We start from the raw sequence: 14486 nt of genomic DNA on the forward strand, positions 1-14486 counted from the left end.
GTTAAACAATCCATCTTGAACAGTAAAAGCAGATATTTCTTGAGCACGTTCAGTAAGCGGGACTTGATAATAGTCTCGTAAGAGATCTAAACGACTGACAAACTGGGCTCCTGACACACGGTCAATAAGGTCGTCAATGCGAGGTAGAGGATAACCATCAGGCAAGGTGACAGAGTTCACTTTCCTGTAATCAGTGCACATCCTGAAACTACCATCAGGTTTAGGCACTAAAATACAGGGAGATGCCCATGGACTTTAACTGCATTCAATAAGTCCATGAGATAACAGAAAATCAACCTCTTCTCTCAATGCTTTATGCTTCGTTGGACTCATTCTATATGGTGATTGCTTAATGGGTGATGCTCCCTGTACATCAACGTCATGTACACCCAGAGTACAACGTTTAGGAACATCACCGAACAATTCAGGGAAATGCAAAATCATGTTTTTAATATCACCAGCTTTATCAATCCCAAGATTACTAAGAAAATTGTCTAGTGATTGTAGTCACTGAATTTTCTAGAGATGTCAGGTAGACTGACGTTTTCTTCCTCTGTCCTAGGAAGAATAGATGTAGTAGGTAGAGGACTAGTGTAGTATGTCTTAAGCTGGTTAACATGGTACACATGATTAGATTTCATTTTCCCAGGCGTACGTACCAAATAATTTACGTCGCTAAGCCTTTTCACTACTTCCAGGGGACCATCATACCTGGCTTGTAGAGCATGACCTGGTACTAATTTCCGAGCCATCACCTTATCTCCTGCTTTAAAAGAACGAGAGACAGCACACTTGTCATAATGTTGCTTCATTCTAGCTTGGGCTGAAACTAGGTTTTTCGAAGATAGCTCTCTAGCGGCTGTCAAATGTTGCTGCATTAATGAAGGTGATGTGCTCAATGATGGATTTGATTTTCCTGTCCACACGTCTTTTAACACTGCGAGAGGACCATGCACTTGGTGTCCGAATATTAATTCAAACGGACTAAACCCGAGACTTTCTTGCTCACTTTTTCTCATAGCGAACAGAAGAAAAGGTATACCCTCATCCCAGTCTCTAGAAAAATGTTCACAATAAGCTCTCATCATGGACTTCAGTGTCTGATGAAATCTCTCTAGAGCACCTTGTGACTGTGGATGATAACTGGTTGAAAGTACAGACTTTATTCCTAGGTGGGATAATGCTTCTCGAAAGATCTTAGAAGTGAAATTAGATCCCTGATCTGATTGTATCTCTCGTGGCAATCCAACCTGGGAGAAAAATTTCATCAGCGCTCTCACAATAGCACGAGCATTAATTTTTCTCATAGGAATAGCTTCGGGATAGCATGTTGCAGCGTCCATAATAGTAAATAAGTATTGGTTTCCTAGTTTGGTTCTAGGCAAAGGACCAACACAATCAATTATAAGATGTGAGAATGGTTCACCACCCACGGTGATAGGAATGAGAGGTGCAGGTGGAGGAGTGTGTGCTGGCTTGCCTGTCACTTGACACACATGGCAACGTCGCACATGATCAGCTACTGTTTCCTTCATTTTTGGCCAAGTAAAAGGTTTTGCCAGTTTACCGAGTGTCTTCTTGACACCCAAATGTCCTCCTATGGGACTATTGTGAGCAAAATCAATGGCTTGTTCACGAAATGTAACTGGTAACACTACGAGATACTTGACTGTGGTGGAAACACCATCAGCTGACAACTTACATGTATTTTTCTCCATCAGTACCCTGTTACTATAATAGTAACAATTATCGAGATCCTTTGCTTCACTCTCAGTAACTGCTATATCTCTCAGTCTTTCCAGTGACTGATCAACAAACTGATCCTTGATTAAATTATCATGAGTTAGAAATTTAACGTCAGTAGTGTCCTGACTAGGTTGAAGACACGGGGGAGTTGGGGGTAATGATCCTGGGCACAGAGCGTCTCTGAACAACATATTCAAGCCCAAATCATTGTCATCCACTAACACAACAGGAGACAAGGATGGTTGTTGTATCTTTGACATAGCTCTAGTAATTGCGCTGAGAGGAAATAAAATAGGCTTCTCTCTACAAGCTTCAATGGCATAATTATCATCAGTGTTATTATCAATCACAAGTGGTTCTTTATATATACCAGCATGAAGGATATCGTTCCCTATCAACAAGTCCACTGACCTGATGGGAAATACACCACTGGATATACTCACTGAAATATAACCAGTATAATAGCTTGTTTCAATGTATATTTTGTGAAGAGGTACTTTTATAACAGCACCACCATAGGCTTCTAACAATACATCTATCTTGGTATAGGTATCGTCAGTTATGATCACTACATCTTTTCTTAATAAGGTGAGATAACTGCCAGTGTCTCTGAAAGTAATTATCTCAGTTAGATGTGATTCGTCAAATCCTACTTTACCTCTCGAAAAGTAAGGACTCATCGCTGAACAAATCTTTTCATCAGATGCACTTTCTGACGCTAGTCATCTGTCCTGAGTAATATTATCTAAAACAGTAGGATCAGAGGTATTACTAGGATTTTGGTGCCTTTGTTGCTCTGAAGAGGATACGACTTGTGTGGGGGCGCCAGCCGCATGACTGCTTCTCGTATCTCTTTCTAACTTATAGCAATACTCTCTAGCATGTCCTTTTCTGTTACAATAGGTACATTTAACTTTCTTCTTCTCGATATCAGATTTCTGTCTAGCCACAGAGACAGATTCAGGATTGAGAGTTTTCCTGGTAAAGGTATGAGAAGTTACAGTAGCAGGTACAGCAGGCCGGCACTGAGCAGCTGATTCAGGATGCCAACTTCTAGGACAATTTTTAGTTACCTTGTTTCTTTGTGTTTTAGTACATACAAGTTTGTGAGAAATCTCGTAATTGTCTGCTAATGCTGCAGTTTCCAGAATATCCGAGGTAGTATGATCGATCAGATATTCTTGTATGTCAGCAGACATACAGTTGTTAAACTCTTCATGTAGTAACAACTGAACAAGGCTGTCGTAGTTGGTACACTTGGCAGACCTACACCACCTCTCAAATGCAACTTTTTTCTCACGAGCAAACTCTACACAAGTTTGATCTTGTCGTCTTTATAACGTACGAAATGCGCGTTGATAACTTACAGGTAACAAGTTATATGTCTCTAGAATAGTTCGTTTGACAGCGTCATAACTAATGTACTTGGCAAATGGTAAAGCTGCAGTACAAGTTTGAGCTCTTCCTGTCAAAGCTGTGTGCAACAAGGTAGCCCAGTGCTTACGTGGCCAGTTCATAGCACGTGCCTGGTTCTCAAACACATCAAAATAGGTGTCTAAGTCACTCTCAAAAAACTTAGGAACCATGGATGCAGCTTTCTGCACATTAAATGAGTCCTGTGACCTATCAGTCTGTTGTCTTCCCAGACGAACATTTTCTCTCTGGAAATCTTCATTCAATTTCCTCTGTGCCTCTATTTGTGCAGTCTGCAACATAATGAGGCGTTCAAACCTCTCAAACTGTTCCTGAGAGATAGGACCAGTGGGTAATGGAGGAGTAGGGAAATTAACATGTCTTTCTGGACGATCCTTAGGTCGGGCACCTCGTCCAACCATCCCTAGAGAGTCTAGATCTAGTCTAGGATAAGTAGATACAGGTGTAGCATACACTGTACTAGTATGGGGCTGAGTCATACTACCAGCTATACTCTGTACTATTGTGTCAGTGAGGCAGGAAGGCGTAAGCAGAGGTTCACTAGGCTCAGACACTTCTGCCTTAGATGCTCTTTCTTCTACGTCATCAAATAGTTATACTTCCTAATTGTGACACTAGGCTTTCTGAATCTGAATCATAATCAGACATCTCTGAATGAGCAGGAAACAAAATATCTTTAATTAACGCTCTGACAGTTTCTGCGGTGTAATTCCTGTTATACGTCACACCGAGATATTTGGCTACTCGCCAACACGTCTGAAGTTTTAATGTACTCAACGCAGACAAAGTCAGAGTATCAATTAACTGTTTCACTTTGGCATACATCACGAAAATAATTGTACTACGAGAGAGTGATTATGGGAAACTATAATCCTGATAGGAATTTTAGTGTTAGTTGTCTTAGAGCTAGAGCTCAAACAGTATTTCCATCTCCTTGGATCAAGAGACTCAGTCAAGTACATACATCCATCTAGTATGTTATACAGGACTAAGCTCAAAGTCTTCAGATTAGGAAAATACTCAGTGTTGGATCATAGTTACTAGTATGTCAAATTGGACAATTTCTCCAACACCTTGGATCAAGAGCATCCCAGACAGGCCCCCATTTGTTACAAAAAATGCGATTCTAAAAGCTTAGAGATCTCCAGTGAATACTAGAAAGGACTACCCTTCTAGCATCCAGCCTGTTACTGGGTTTTCATAACAATTAGTCATTATCCTTGTCCAATTATTCATTAGAATTCAGTATGAATTATTAGTGCTTCAGGATTACAACTGGTAGGCTACTAACTAGAGAAATTAAAATTTAATAAATTTATTAAGTTGTTTAGGCGTATATCAAATTGAATTAAATTAATCACAGTAAACAAAATAATATTAATCACTTCTCTCGTGTACAGTAGTATTGTGCTGAAAGCACATATCACATTTATAATTCTTAAGTACCGTCTGGTACATTAACATTTAATAAGATATTACAAATATATACAAGTAAGTTTGTGTGTATGTGTGTAAGTGCTCTAAGTAGTTCGCTATGTCTCACGACTCAACTAGACTTAAACAAGTGACTGACAAAGTCCTCTCATAAACTAAGTTCTTGACCAACTGACAATCAGAACAGTCTGCTTGAACAATAAAATGACTGATAAGCCAAACAACAATATAACAAGCAACTGCAACACAATCAGGAACAAGGAGATAATATAAAGACAGCTAGTAGGGACCATCAGCAGATCCTCCACAAAAGTCACAAAACTCCCATACTACTGAATCTAAGTTCAGCACAAGAAAATACCAGACTGTGACAATGCACAGATACCAGTACAAGTTAGGTCAGAAGCAACAGCTCAGGACCTGAGTTGCTCAGTGTGTCTAAGCGACACACAACCTCAGTACAACGTCGAAAATCACTAAGTCTATCCAAAGTTCTGTGAACATAGCCTCCAGAACTAACAATAATAATGAGACAAGAGACGATCTTCCAACAAGGGCCAGTAAGGGAGATTTAGGCACTTGTCAAGAATACGTCAAACCACCAAGAGAGTCTAGACCAGACTGAATACTTCAGGTGAGGTGAGGACACCCCCCCCTCGATCACGTGATAGCTCCGTGGACAGCTGCAGCTCAGCAACAACGAGAAGCCGGCAGGGAAACGAGCCACAAGCGATAATTACAGTAGTTAGACAATCAAGACTTGAACTTTGAGCACATAATATGTGTGTTACATCCTACCTAACAACATAACTAAATCAAATAATAATATAAAGCAATATATTCACGATTTAGCTATTATCGCAAATATAAGCAGCATAAAATTATATGAAAAGGTAATATACATGTAATATATATTGCAACCCATTCAGGGGTTGCAACAACGATCATGACCACACTGCACTTACAATGTGCACATCTTCCTCTTCTGTGCTGCCGGCAGCAGGCACCTCCCGGGCAGGGGCTGCGGGCAGCAGGCACCTCCCGGGCAGGGGCTGCGGGCAGCAAGCACCTCCTGGGCAGGGGCTGCGGGCAGCAGGCACCTCCCGGGCAGGGGCTGCGGGCAGCAGGCACCTCCCGGGCAGGGGCTGCGGGCAGCAGGCACCTCCCGGGCAGGAGCTGCGGGCAGCAGGCACCTCCCGGGCAGGGGCTGCGGGCAGCAGGCACCTCCCGGGCAGGGGCTGCGGGCAGCAGGCACCTCCCGGGCAGGGGCTGCAGGCAGCACACACTTCCCAGGCAGGTGCTGCAGGTAGCACACACTTCCCGGGCAGGTGCTGTAGGCAGCACACACTTCCCAGGTAAGTGTATGCTTCCTACAAGACCTAACAAGCCTATCATGATGGCTCCACAAATAAGAACACAAGAAGGAACACTGCAACAGGCCTACTGACCCATGCGGAGCAGGTCCATGCCCCCCCCCCCTCCCCGGATTAGCCCAATGACCCTCCCAGTCTGGTCACCTCCACTCGAAGAAGGAGCACGGCACCAGACCCAGCAGCACAAGCTAGTCAGGTCCAACTCACACCCACTCATGTATTTATCTAACCTATTTTTAAAACTACACAAAATTTTAGCCTCAATAACTGTACTCAGGAATTTGTTCCACTCATCCACAACTCTATTACCAAACCAGTGCTTTCCTATATCCTTCCTGAATCTGAATTTTTCCAACTTGAAACCATTGCTGCGAGTCCTGTCTTGGCTGGAAATTTTCAGCACGCTATTTACATCCCATTTATTTATTCCTGTTTTCCATTTATACACCTCAATCATATCCCCCCTAATTCTATGCCTTTCGAGAAAGTGTAGATTCAGGGCCCTCAGTATATTCTTATAGGGAAGATTTCTGATACACGGGATCATCTTTGTCATCCTCCTTTGTACGTTTTCCAGAGCATTATTATCCATTCTGTAATACGGTGAATAGAACTGAGCAGCATAGTCTGAATGAGGCCTAACCAAGGATATATAGAGTTGAAGAACAACCTGAGGACTTCTATTATTTATACTTCTAGATATGAAGCCAAGAATTCTGTTAGCTTTATTGAGAACACTAATGCACTGTTGTCTTGGTTTTAGATTACTGCTAACCAGAACTCCTAAATCCTTTGCATAATCAGTAGTATTAAGATCTATATTATTTAGTTTATATGTCGCATGGTTATTTCCCTTTCCAACATTTAGAACTTTGCATTTGTCTATATTAAACTGCATCTGCCACTTCTCCGACCACTGCATCAGTCTATTCAAATCATCCTGGAGTGCTCTAGTGTCCTCATTAGAATGAATTGGACGGCCTATTTTGGTGTCATCAGCAAATTTGCTTATGTCGCTATTTATTCCCTCATCTATGTCGTTTATGTAAATTGTGAACAACAACGGGCCCAACACTGACCCCTGAGGAACACCGCTTGCGACGTGCCCCCATTTTGATTTCTCCCCATTTATGCAAACTCTCTGCTGCCCATTTGTCAGCCATGCCTCTACCCAGGAAAAAATTTCTCCTCCTATTCCGTGTGATTAAGTTTCCTCAATAGCCTCTGATGTGAAACTCTATCGAAAGCCTTACTGAAGTCCATATACACAATATCATATTCATTACCATGATCTACCTCCTCAAACACTTTAGTGAAAAATGTTAGTAAATTCCGAAGACAGGAACGCCATTTGTAAAACCGTGTTGAGATTCATTAATCAATCTGTGCCTATCAAGATGGCTATGAAGTGCTTCGGCAATTATTGATTCCATAAATTTTCCCACTATGGAGGTAAGGCTTCTTGGTCTATAGTTCGAAGCCAAGGACCTGTCACCTGCCCTGTAAATAGGTATTACATTTGCCATTTTCCGCTTATCATGCACTATGCCAGTTTGTAGTGATACGTTAAAAAGATTAGCCAAAGGTATGCTAAGTTCCTCCTTACATTCCTTTAACACCCTTGCAAACAGTTCATCAGGACCTGGGGATTTGTTAGGTTTTAGTTTGTCTGAGGACCATGTCACTAGTTACCACAATCGTGCATAGTTTATCATCCTGTTCTACATCATCTATTATTTCAGGAATATCGCAAGTATTTTCCTGTGTGAAAACAGAGGAAATAGGTATTGAGCATTTCACACATATCCCTAATACTGTCAGTGATCTGACAAGAGTTACTCTTAAGTGGGCCAATCTTGTCCCTAATCTTACTTCTGTATACCTGAAAGAACCCTTTTGGGTTAGTCTTTGAATCCCTTGTGACCTTAGCCTCATAATCCCTTTTTGCTTTTCTTATTCCTTTCTTTATTTCTCTCTTTAATGACACAAACAATTATACTAGAGTACTAATCAAAGCTACTCTACCAGAAAGTAATATTAATACAATACTACATCATGTAGTGGAATGGGGAAAAGACATTTACACGGTCACTTTAATATTCTTTATTGATGTTAAATCAATGTCAGTACAGACTAACTAGAAATGAGCAGCATGAAAATAAAACTATTTAAATTAACAAAAAAACAAAAAATAATTATGTAGTGAATGTAGCAAGTACTTCAAAATTCAGAAGTACAAATGACCCCTGTACTTGTGAGTTGGTCGCTTTGTGAAGATTCACGGCGCTGCGGGAGTCAAATTGATCTTTGCTATTGGCATAGTGTTTTAAATGGTGGTTTAATTGCTAGCAACTAACATCACACCTTTAAATTTGGGTGCTTAAGAAGCTATCTTGTCAAGAAAGAAGGGAAGAAGGGATGTAAAGGAAGGGGAGGAGGGATGTAAAGGAAGGGAAGGAGGGTTGTAAAGCAAGGGAAGGAGGGTTGTAAAGCAAGGGAAGGAGGGTTGTAAAGGAAGGGAAGGAGGGTTGTAAAGCAAGGGGAGGAGGGTTGTAAAGCAAGGGAAGGAGGGTTGTAAAGGAAGGGAAGGAGGGTTGTAAAGCAAGGGGAGGAGGGTTGTAAAGCAAGGGGAGGAGGGTTGTAAAGCAAGGGGAGGAGGGTTGTAAAGCAAGGGGAGGAGGGTTGTAAAGCAAGGGAAGGAGGGTTGTAAAGCAAGGGAAGGAGGGTTGTAAAGCAAGGGAAGGAGGGTTGTAAAGCAAGGGGAGGAGGGTTGTAAAGCAAGGGGAGGAGGGTTGTAAAGCAAGGGGAGGAGGGTTGTAAAGCAAGGGGAGGAGGGTTGTAAAGCAAGCGGAGGAGGGTTGTAAAGCAAGGGGAGGTGGGTTGTAAAGCAAGGGGAGGAGGGTTGTAAAGCAAGGGGAGGAGGGTTGTAAAGCAAGGGAAGGAGGGTTGTAAAGCAAGGGAAGGAGGGTTGTAAAGCAAGGGAAGGAGGGTAGTAAAGCAAGGGGAGGAGGGTTGTAAAGCAAGGGGAGGAGGGTTGTAAAGCAAGGGGAGGAGGGTTGTAAAGCAAGGGGAGGAGGGTTGTAAAGCAAGCAGAGGAGGGTTGTAAAGCAAGGGGAGGAGGGTTGTAAAGCAAGGGGAGGAGGGTTGTAAAGCAAGGGGAGGAGGGTTGTAAAGCAAGGGGAGGAGGGTTGTAAAACAAGGGGAGGAGGGTTGTAAAGGAAGGGAAGGAGGGTTGTAAAGGGAGGAGGATTATAAATGAAGGGGAGGAAGGATGTAAATGGAGGGTTGTAAATGAAAGAGAGGAGGTATGTAAACGAAGGGGAGAAGGGACACACATTGAACAACCACAAGCCAGGGGTCGCCTCTACCCACTCATTAGTGCACCACTGTAAACAAAGACCTTGGCTGCCAGACTGTTTTCACCAACAAAAATATTGCCTACAGCAACTTCAAATTTATTAAAATAATGGAGTGAAGTGCACTCTATTTTGCATGACTATATGACCTAACATTTCATTCTCTAATACAACAGCCAAGTGATAAATACTGTTCATTTGTAAAATGAAATGTTTCTGAATGGCCGAAGAAGTTGAAAATACAAGTTTTTTGTTACAATAGAACAAGGAAGACCACCTCGGGATTACAGAAGAAATCATACAGAAGTAAATGTATAAATGACATTATAACCTGCCAACATACATAATGAATTATCACCAAACATAATCAACGTTCAGCATAGAGAGAATTAAACTTTTACCAGGTCCAATAAGATCAACAAAACTTCATTAACACCACAGCACTGAGTTGTTCGAGCAGCTTTACACCACATTTTGATGTCATAAAAAACATGCGACCCTATGGTATATTATTCGAATGTATGAATATGACAGCCTTAATTCTAATGTTTTCATCACAGCCACAATGTATATGTAGAAACTCTCATACATATATTTAGACAATACCCGGGAATCAAAATATTTACTTACTTATAATGTATTGTATAATGCAAATTTACATACTGTACTGAATACCTTTTTTTTTTTTTTTTTAATTTTTTAAATACACTGTAATTTGATACATGCAGTATTTTTTGTAGAAATGAATAAGAAAAAATATTAAATATCCTTAAACTGGCACAAATTTTTAAAGACTCCCTACACCTTTATGACCAAATATTATATATAGCTGTAAATCTTCAATAATAACCAACATGGAGACAGATATACAGGAAGTTGATTGATCTGTACATTTCAATCCCCTTCTGGAATCCTCTTTATCTGCTGAAGTTCAATTAATCTTCTGACTTTATCTCTATGTGGGCTATTATTGAGCACTGACAAATGTTTATTACACTCTAGTTATTCATATCTATAAATGTTCAAACTGTTCACTGTGGTATATTGGTAGCTCATCATAAAACTTCCAAATCAAGATGTGCGAGCTTAGAGGTGCGTCTCGCAGAACTGGTGTTCCTTTGACTGTCAGCCATTGCTGCTGTACTTATTAAACAAAACAAGAGACAATTTCTGGCAAACTACAGTGCCATAGATTATTCCTTTATCAAGGTGACATGAATCTGCTTCACACTACTCACTACTGTACCATGAATGCACAAATACAGTATTTACGTTGTGGACATCTAAAGGAATTTCAGAATAAATCTTCGTGGATACTACACCTTCCTAATATTATGTAGTTTTGCTTTGAAAACGTTTTGGAAAAACTAGGTAATGTTATTACAGGCATAGTACTATACTAGCAGTGCATTTTTACCGAGTACAATACAGGGTGACACAAAAGTCGAGACACACAGGACGCATTACTGATATTCTGTTTTCCCACGTGTTCATGTGAATCTTGCAAAGCTTGTTGAACTTTGCATCACTAATGGTGGACAACATGTTAAGATATTATTCATTAAAATTATTGTATAATCACAACAAAAATGCAATTTTGCCAATATGTCCAAACTCTTGGGTCACCCTGTGCAGTAGTACATACAAGTCTGTATAGCGGATATCAAAGGTAATGTCATTACAGTCAAATGACTGTACTAACAGGCATTTTTACTGACTACAATGTAGTCGTACATACAAACCTGTATTAGCAGACAACTGTGCAACTACTGTATTTTACTGATGGGTGGCCAGCAAACAGATTCAATTACCCACTGTGTTTACGGCTAGAGGGCTTCCGTATAGCCAAATCTATTTTGAGTTTGGCCATGATTTCTTATGACTATCAATATTAATCAAATCTGAAGGATATATTAAAGAGAGAGAGTTTCTCAAACACAAAATGAACTCAAATCTGCAACCAAATTTGTTATCCAGACTTAATTTTTGCAGCTTCTAGCTTTGTTGGACTTCAAGAACTATAACTATCATGAATTTGAAGTAACGACTGCTTATGGTGCTTGGCGAGTGTCTCTAATGGCTTCGTATTTTCTTTTTTTTTCTTTTTTGAAAACTACATTTTTATTACACAAAAATCTTAATACAAACTAAAAAAACACCTAAAATGTTATTTTGGTTTATAAGAGATTTGCAAAATACAGATTAAATATGACAGATTCTTTTATGATCTTGTAGACAGAAACCTCGTACCTCTCTGAGAGTTGCTATGACTGTTGGACAGTTAGCAACTTTTCAATCAATCGTTCCCTTGATCAGAGTACACAGAATCCAAACCAAGAACAGGTGGGATCTGAACCCACGGCCAGCGAGTCCTAAAACTCCCGGCCAGTGCATTTACAGTTGTGTTATCACAATTTCACGAGTCATGATGGGTTCGTAGAATCCAATTTTAATATCTCCTTCAGTATTCTAACTGCCTCACCCTGGCTGCCTTCATGTTCTCAAAGCCCCATTTTCAATGCTCTCAAAGATAATTATTTAATTGAGATATAGTATTTCAGCAATTCTGACTGTTCTCATCAGCAAGTGACCCATCCTACACATTTTTCCCTAACATCAGCACCCATATGCCTTGTAGCGTAGTATGACCCATAGGGGTTATGTGCATTTTTTGTGAACATAATTATATGAACTCGTGTGCAAGTTATGATTGTTACTATGGAAAACACTATTTGTATATTGGCCTCACTAGGGACTAGTACTAGATGTCTGCAACAAAGACAATCAACTCTACAGACACTAAATGAAAATGAATGTTGCAGACATGGAGGAGCAACTCTGTACATCCTCAGTAAAGATTATCATCACCTTGCAGACTTGAATCTCATAGCAAACACCAATAAATACTGTACATACTTCACTTCCTTAAATATATTTACCTTTAAGAAGCATCAACGAAAACTTCAAGGAAGTTCACATCTATGATTAGACTTGAAATCTGAATCTTTTTCCATCTTCAGTTTCTTTCAACATGAGAAAAATTGAAACTGTGCAAGGAATAACCACAGGAGAAGCTGCATAATGTTTCACTCATCCTGACTCGGTTCATTATATTTTCACAATTTTTTTTTTTTCCACAAGCTTTGTCAAAGAATAAATTATTTTCACCTGAGCAGTACACTACCATGGTACTGCTTCATCATTTACATGACACTTTATGATTGTGGAGCTATATAATGTCTGGTAATTAAGTGGATAAATGGTTGTGGTCATAGCCACACCCTTGGTTAGGAGAACCTACACAATGCTTCTATGGCCACACCCTTGGTTAGGACCTACACAATGCTTGTATGGCCACACCCTAGGTTAGGAGGACCTACACAATGCTTGTATGGCCACACCCTAGGTTAGGAGGACCTACACAATGCTTGTATGGCCACACCCTAGGTTAGGAGGACCTACACAATGCTTGTATGGCCACACCCTAGGTTAGGAGGACCTACACAATGCTTGTATGGCCACACCCTTGGTTAGGAGGACCTCAATTCTTGTATGGGCTTCCTGTTCCTGACAAAGAGTATCACACTATTTCTCAACATTCCTAAAAAATACAGTTCTTTATTAAGGAAAGTTTTACAAAGGACAAGATATTAAATGAGACCAGAGTTGCAATTGGGCAAGTGACCTCACCACTGCTACACCAATGCTATGCACAAACTGCAACCCAATGTAAAATAAAAGAAACTTAATCTAAATATACATAATTACAAGTATGCAGCATTATCCAAAATCCTGACTTTGGAGAGGTCACATTAAAGATTGTGCAAGGTCAGACAAGGAGAAAGAAACAAATAGATCAGAAAAATTTGAATGCATGTCTAGTATATATACCTGACTGGTGGTGCAGCGAGGTTAGATTACTTCAAAGGGAAGAATACCGGAAGGTAGCGGTGGTACAGATCGATGTCGACATTGAGAAAGAGGCAGAAAATGATGCGGTCAAACTGGCGAGGGTGTGCCTCCAGCATAGTTCTGACAATGGGTAGCACCACCTTGACAGCAGCATCATTGGGGTAGCCATATACCCCTGTTGATATACAAGGAAAGGCTATGGTGCGCAGGTTGTTCTCCACGGCCAACTGTAGCGCTCGCCGATAGCAAGATTCCAATACAGCTGGCAGCTCCCCCATGGGCCCCACGGTGTGTATCACATAACGGGCAGGCAAATTATAACCCCCAGTGATCTTGGCCTCCCCAGTGTTGCACCCGCCAAGACTCTGACACTCGTTCAGCAATGTCCATCCTGCCGCCTTATGTATGGCACCGTCAACACCACCCCCTCCTCGCAATGAGCTATTGGCAGCATTGACTATGGCATCCACCTCCAGCGTAGTGATATCTCCGATGAACACGCTCACCTTGAGTAAGATTGATATGATATTTGGGTTAAATTAAAATGAACGGATCAGTTTCATTTATTATAATTTTAAGGAGACATTCAATAAACTTTGCAAAGAATTCTACAGTAATCTGGATCCTGTAGAGGAAAGAAGAAAAGCATAAATTATGACAATGGATGACACATTTCTTGTTTAGACGGAAAAAGCAAAGAATAATGCAAAGTACAATGTTTTTATCTGGGGAGGCCAAGACTCTCCTACCCTGGGTGGCCAAGACTCTCCTACCCTGGGTGGCCAAGACTCTCCTACCCTGGGTGGCCAAGACTCTCCTACCCTGGGTGGCCAAGACTCTCCTACCCTGGGTAGCCAAGACTCTCCTACCCTGGGTGGCCAAGACTCTCCTACCCTGGGTGGCCAAGACTCTCCTACCCTGGGTGGCCAAGACTCTCCTACCCTGGGTGGCCAAGACACTCCTACCCTGGGTGGCCAAGACTCTCCTACCCTGGGTGGCCAAGACTCTCCTACCCTGGGTGGCCAAGACTCTCCTACCCTGGGTGGCCAAGACTCTCCTACCCTGGGTGGCCAAGACTCTCCTACCCTGGGTGGCCAAGACTCTCCTACCCTGGGTGGCCAAGACTCTCCTACCCTGGGTGGCAAAGACTCTCCTACCCTGGGTGGCCAAGACTCTCCTACCCTGGGTGGCCAAGACTCCCTACCCTGGGTGGCCAAGACTCTCCTACCCT

At 41.4% G+C, this 14486-nt stretch overlaps 1 protein-coding gene across 2 annotated transcripts in view; it reads right to left on the reverse strand.

Annotated features, from left to right (window-relative positions):
* Positions 1–14486, reverse strand: part of LOC138854544 (macro domain-containing protein CT2219-like) — a 73149-nt gene that overhangs the window by 3704 nt on the left and 54959 nt on the right. The window contains exon 3 of one of the 2 annotated variants that reach the window (XM_070098424.1): positions 13235–13761. In XM_070098424.1, the coding sequence (XP_069954525.1) occupies positions 13261–13761 (501 nt within the window). In that variant the 3' untranslated portion in view covers positions 13235–13260. Of the gene's footprint in view, positions 1–8075; positions 13762–14486 lie in introns of those variants that run through there. The other variant, XM_070098423.1, reaches the window with a different exon arrangement.

Source organism: Cherax quadricarinatus, chromosome 62 (genome assembly GCF_038502225.1).
Source record: "Cherax quadricarinatus isolate ZL_2023a chromosome 62, ASM3850222v1, whole genome shotgun sequence".
NCBI classification, from domain to species: domain Eukaryota; kingdom Metazoa; phylum Arthropoda; class Malacostraca; order Decapoda; family Parastacidae; genus Cherax; species Cherax quadricarinatus.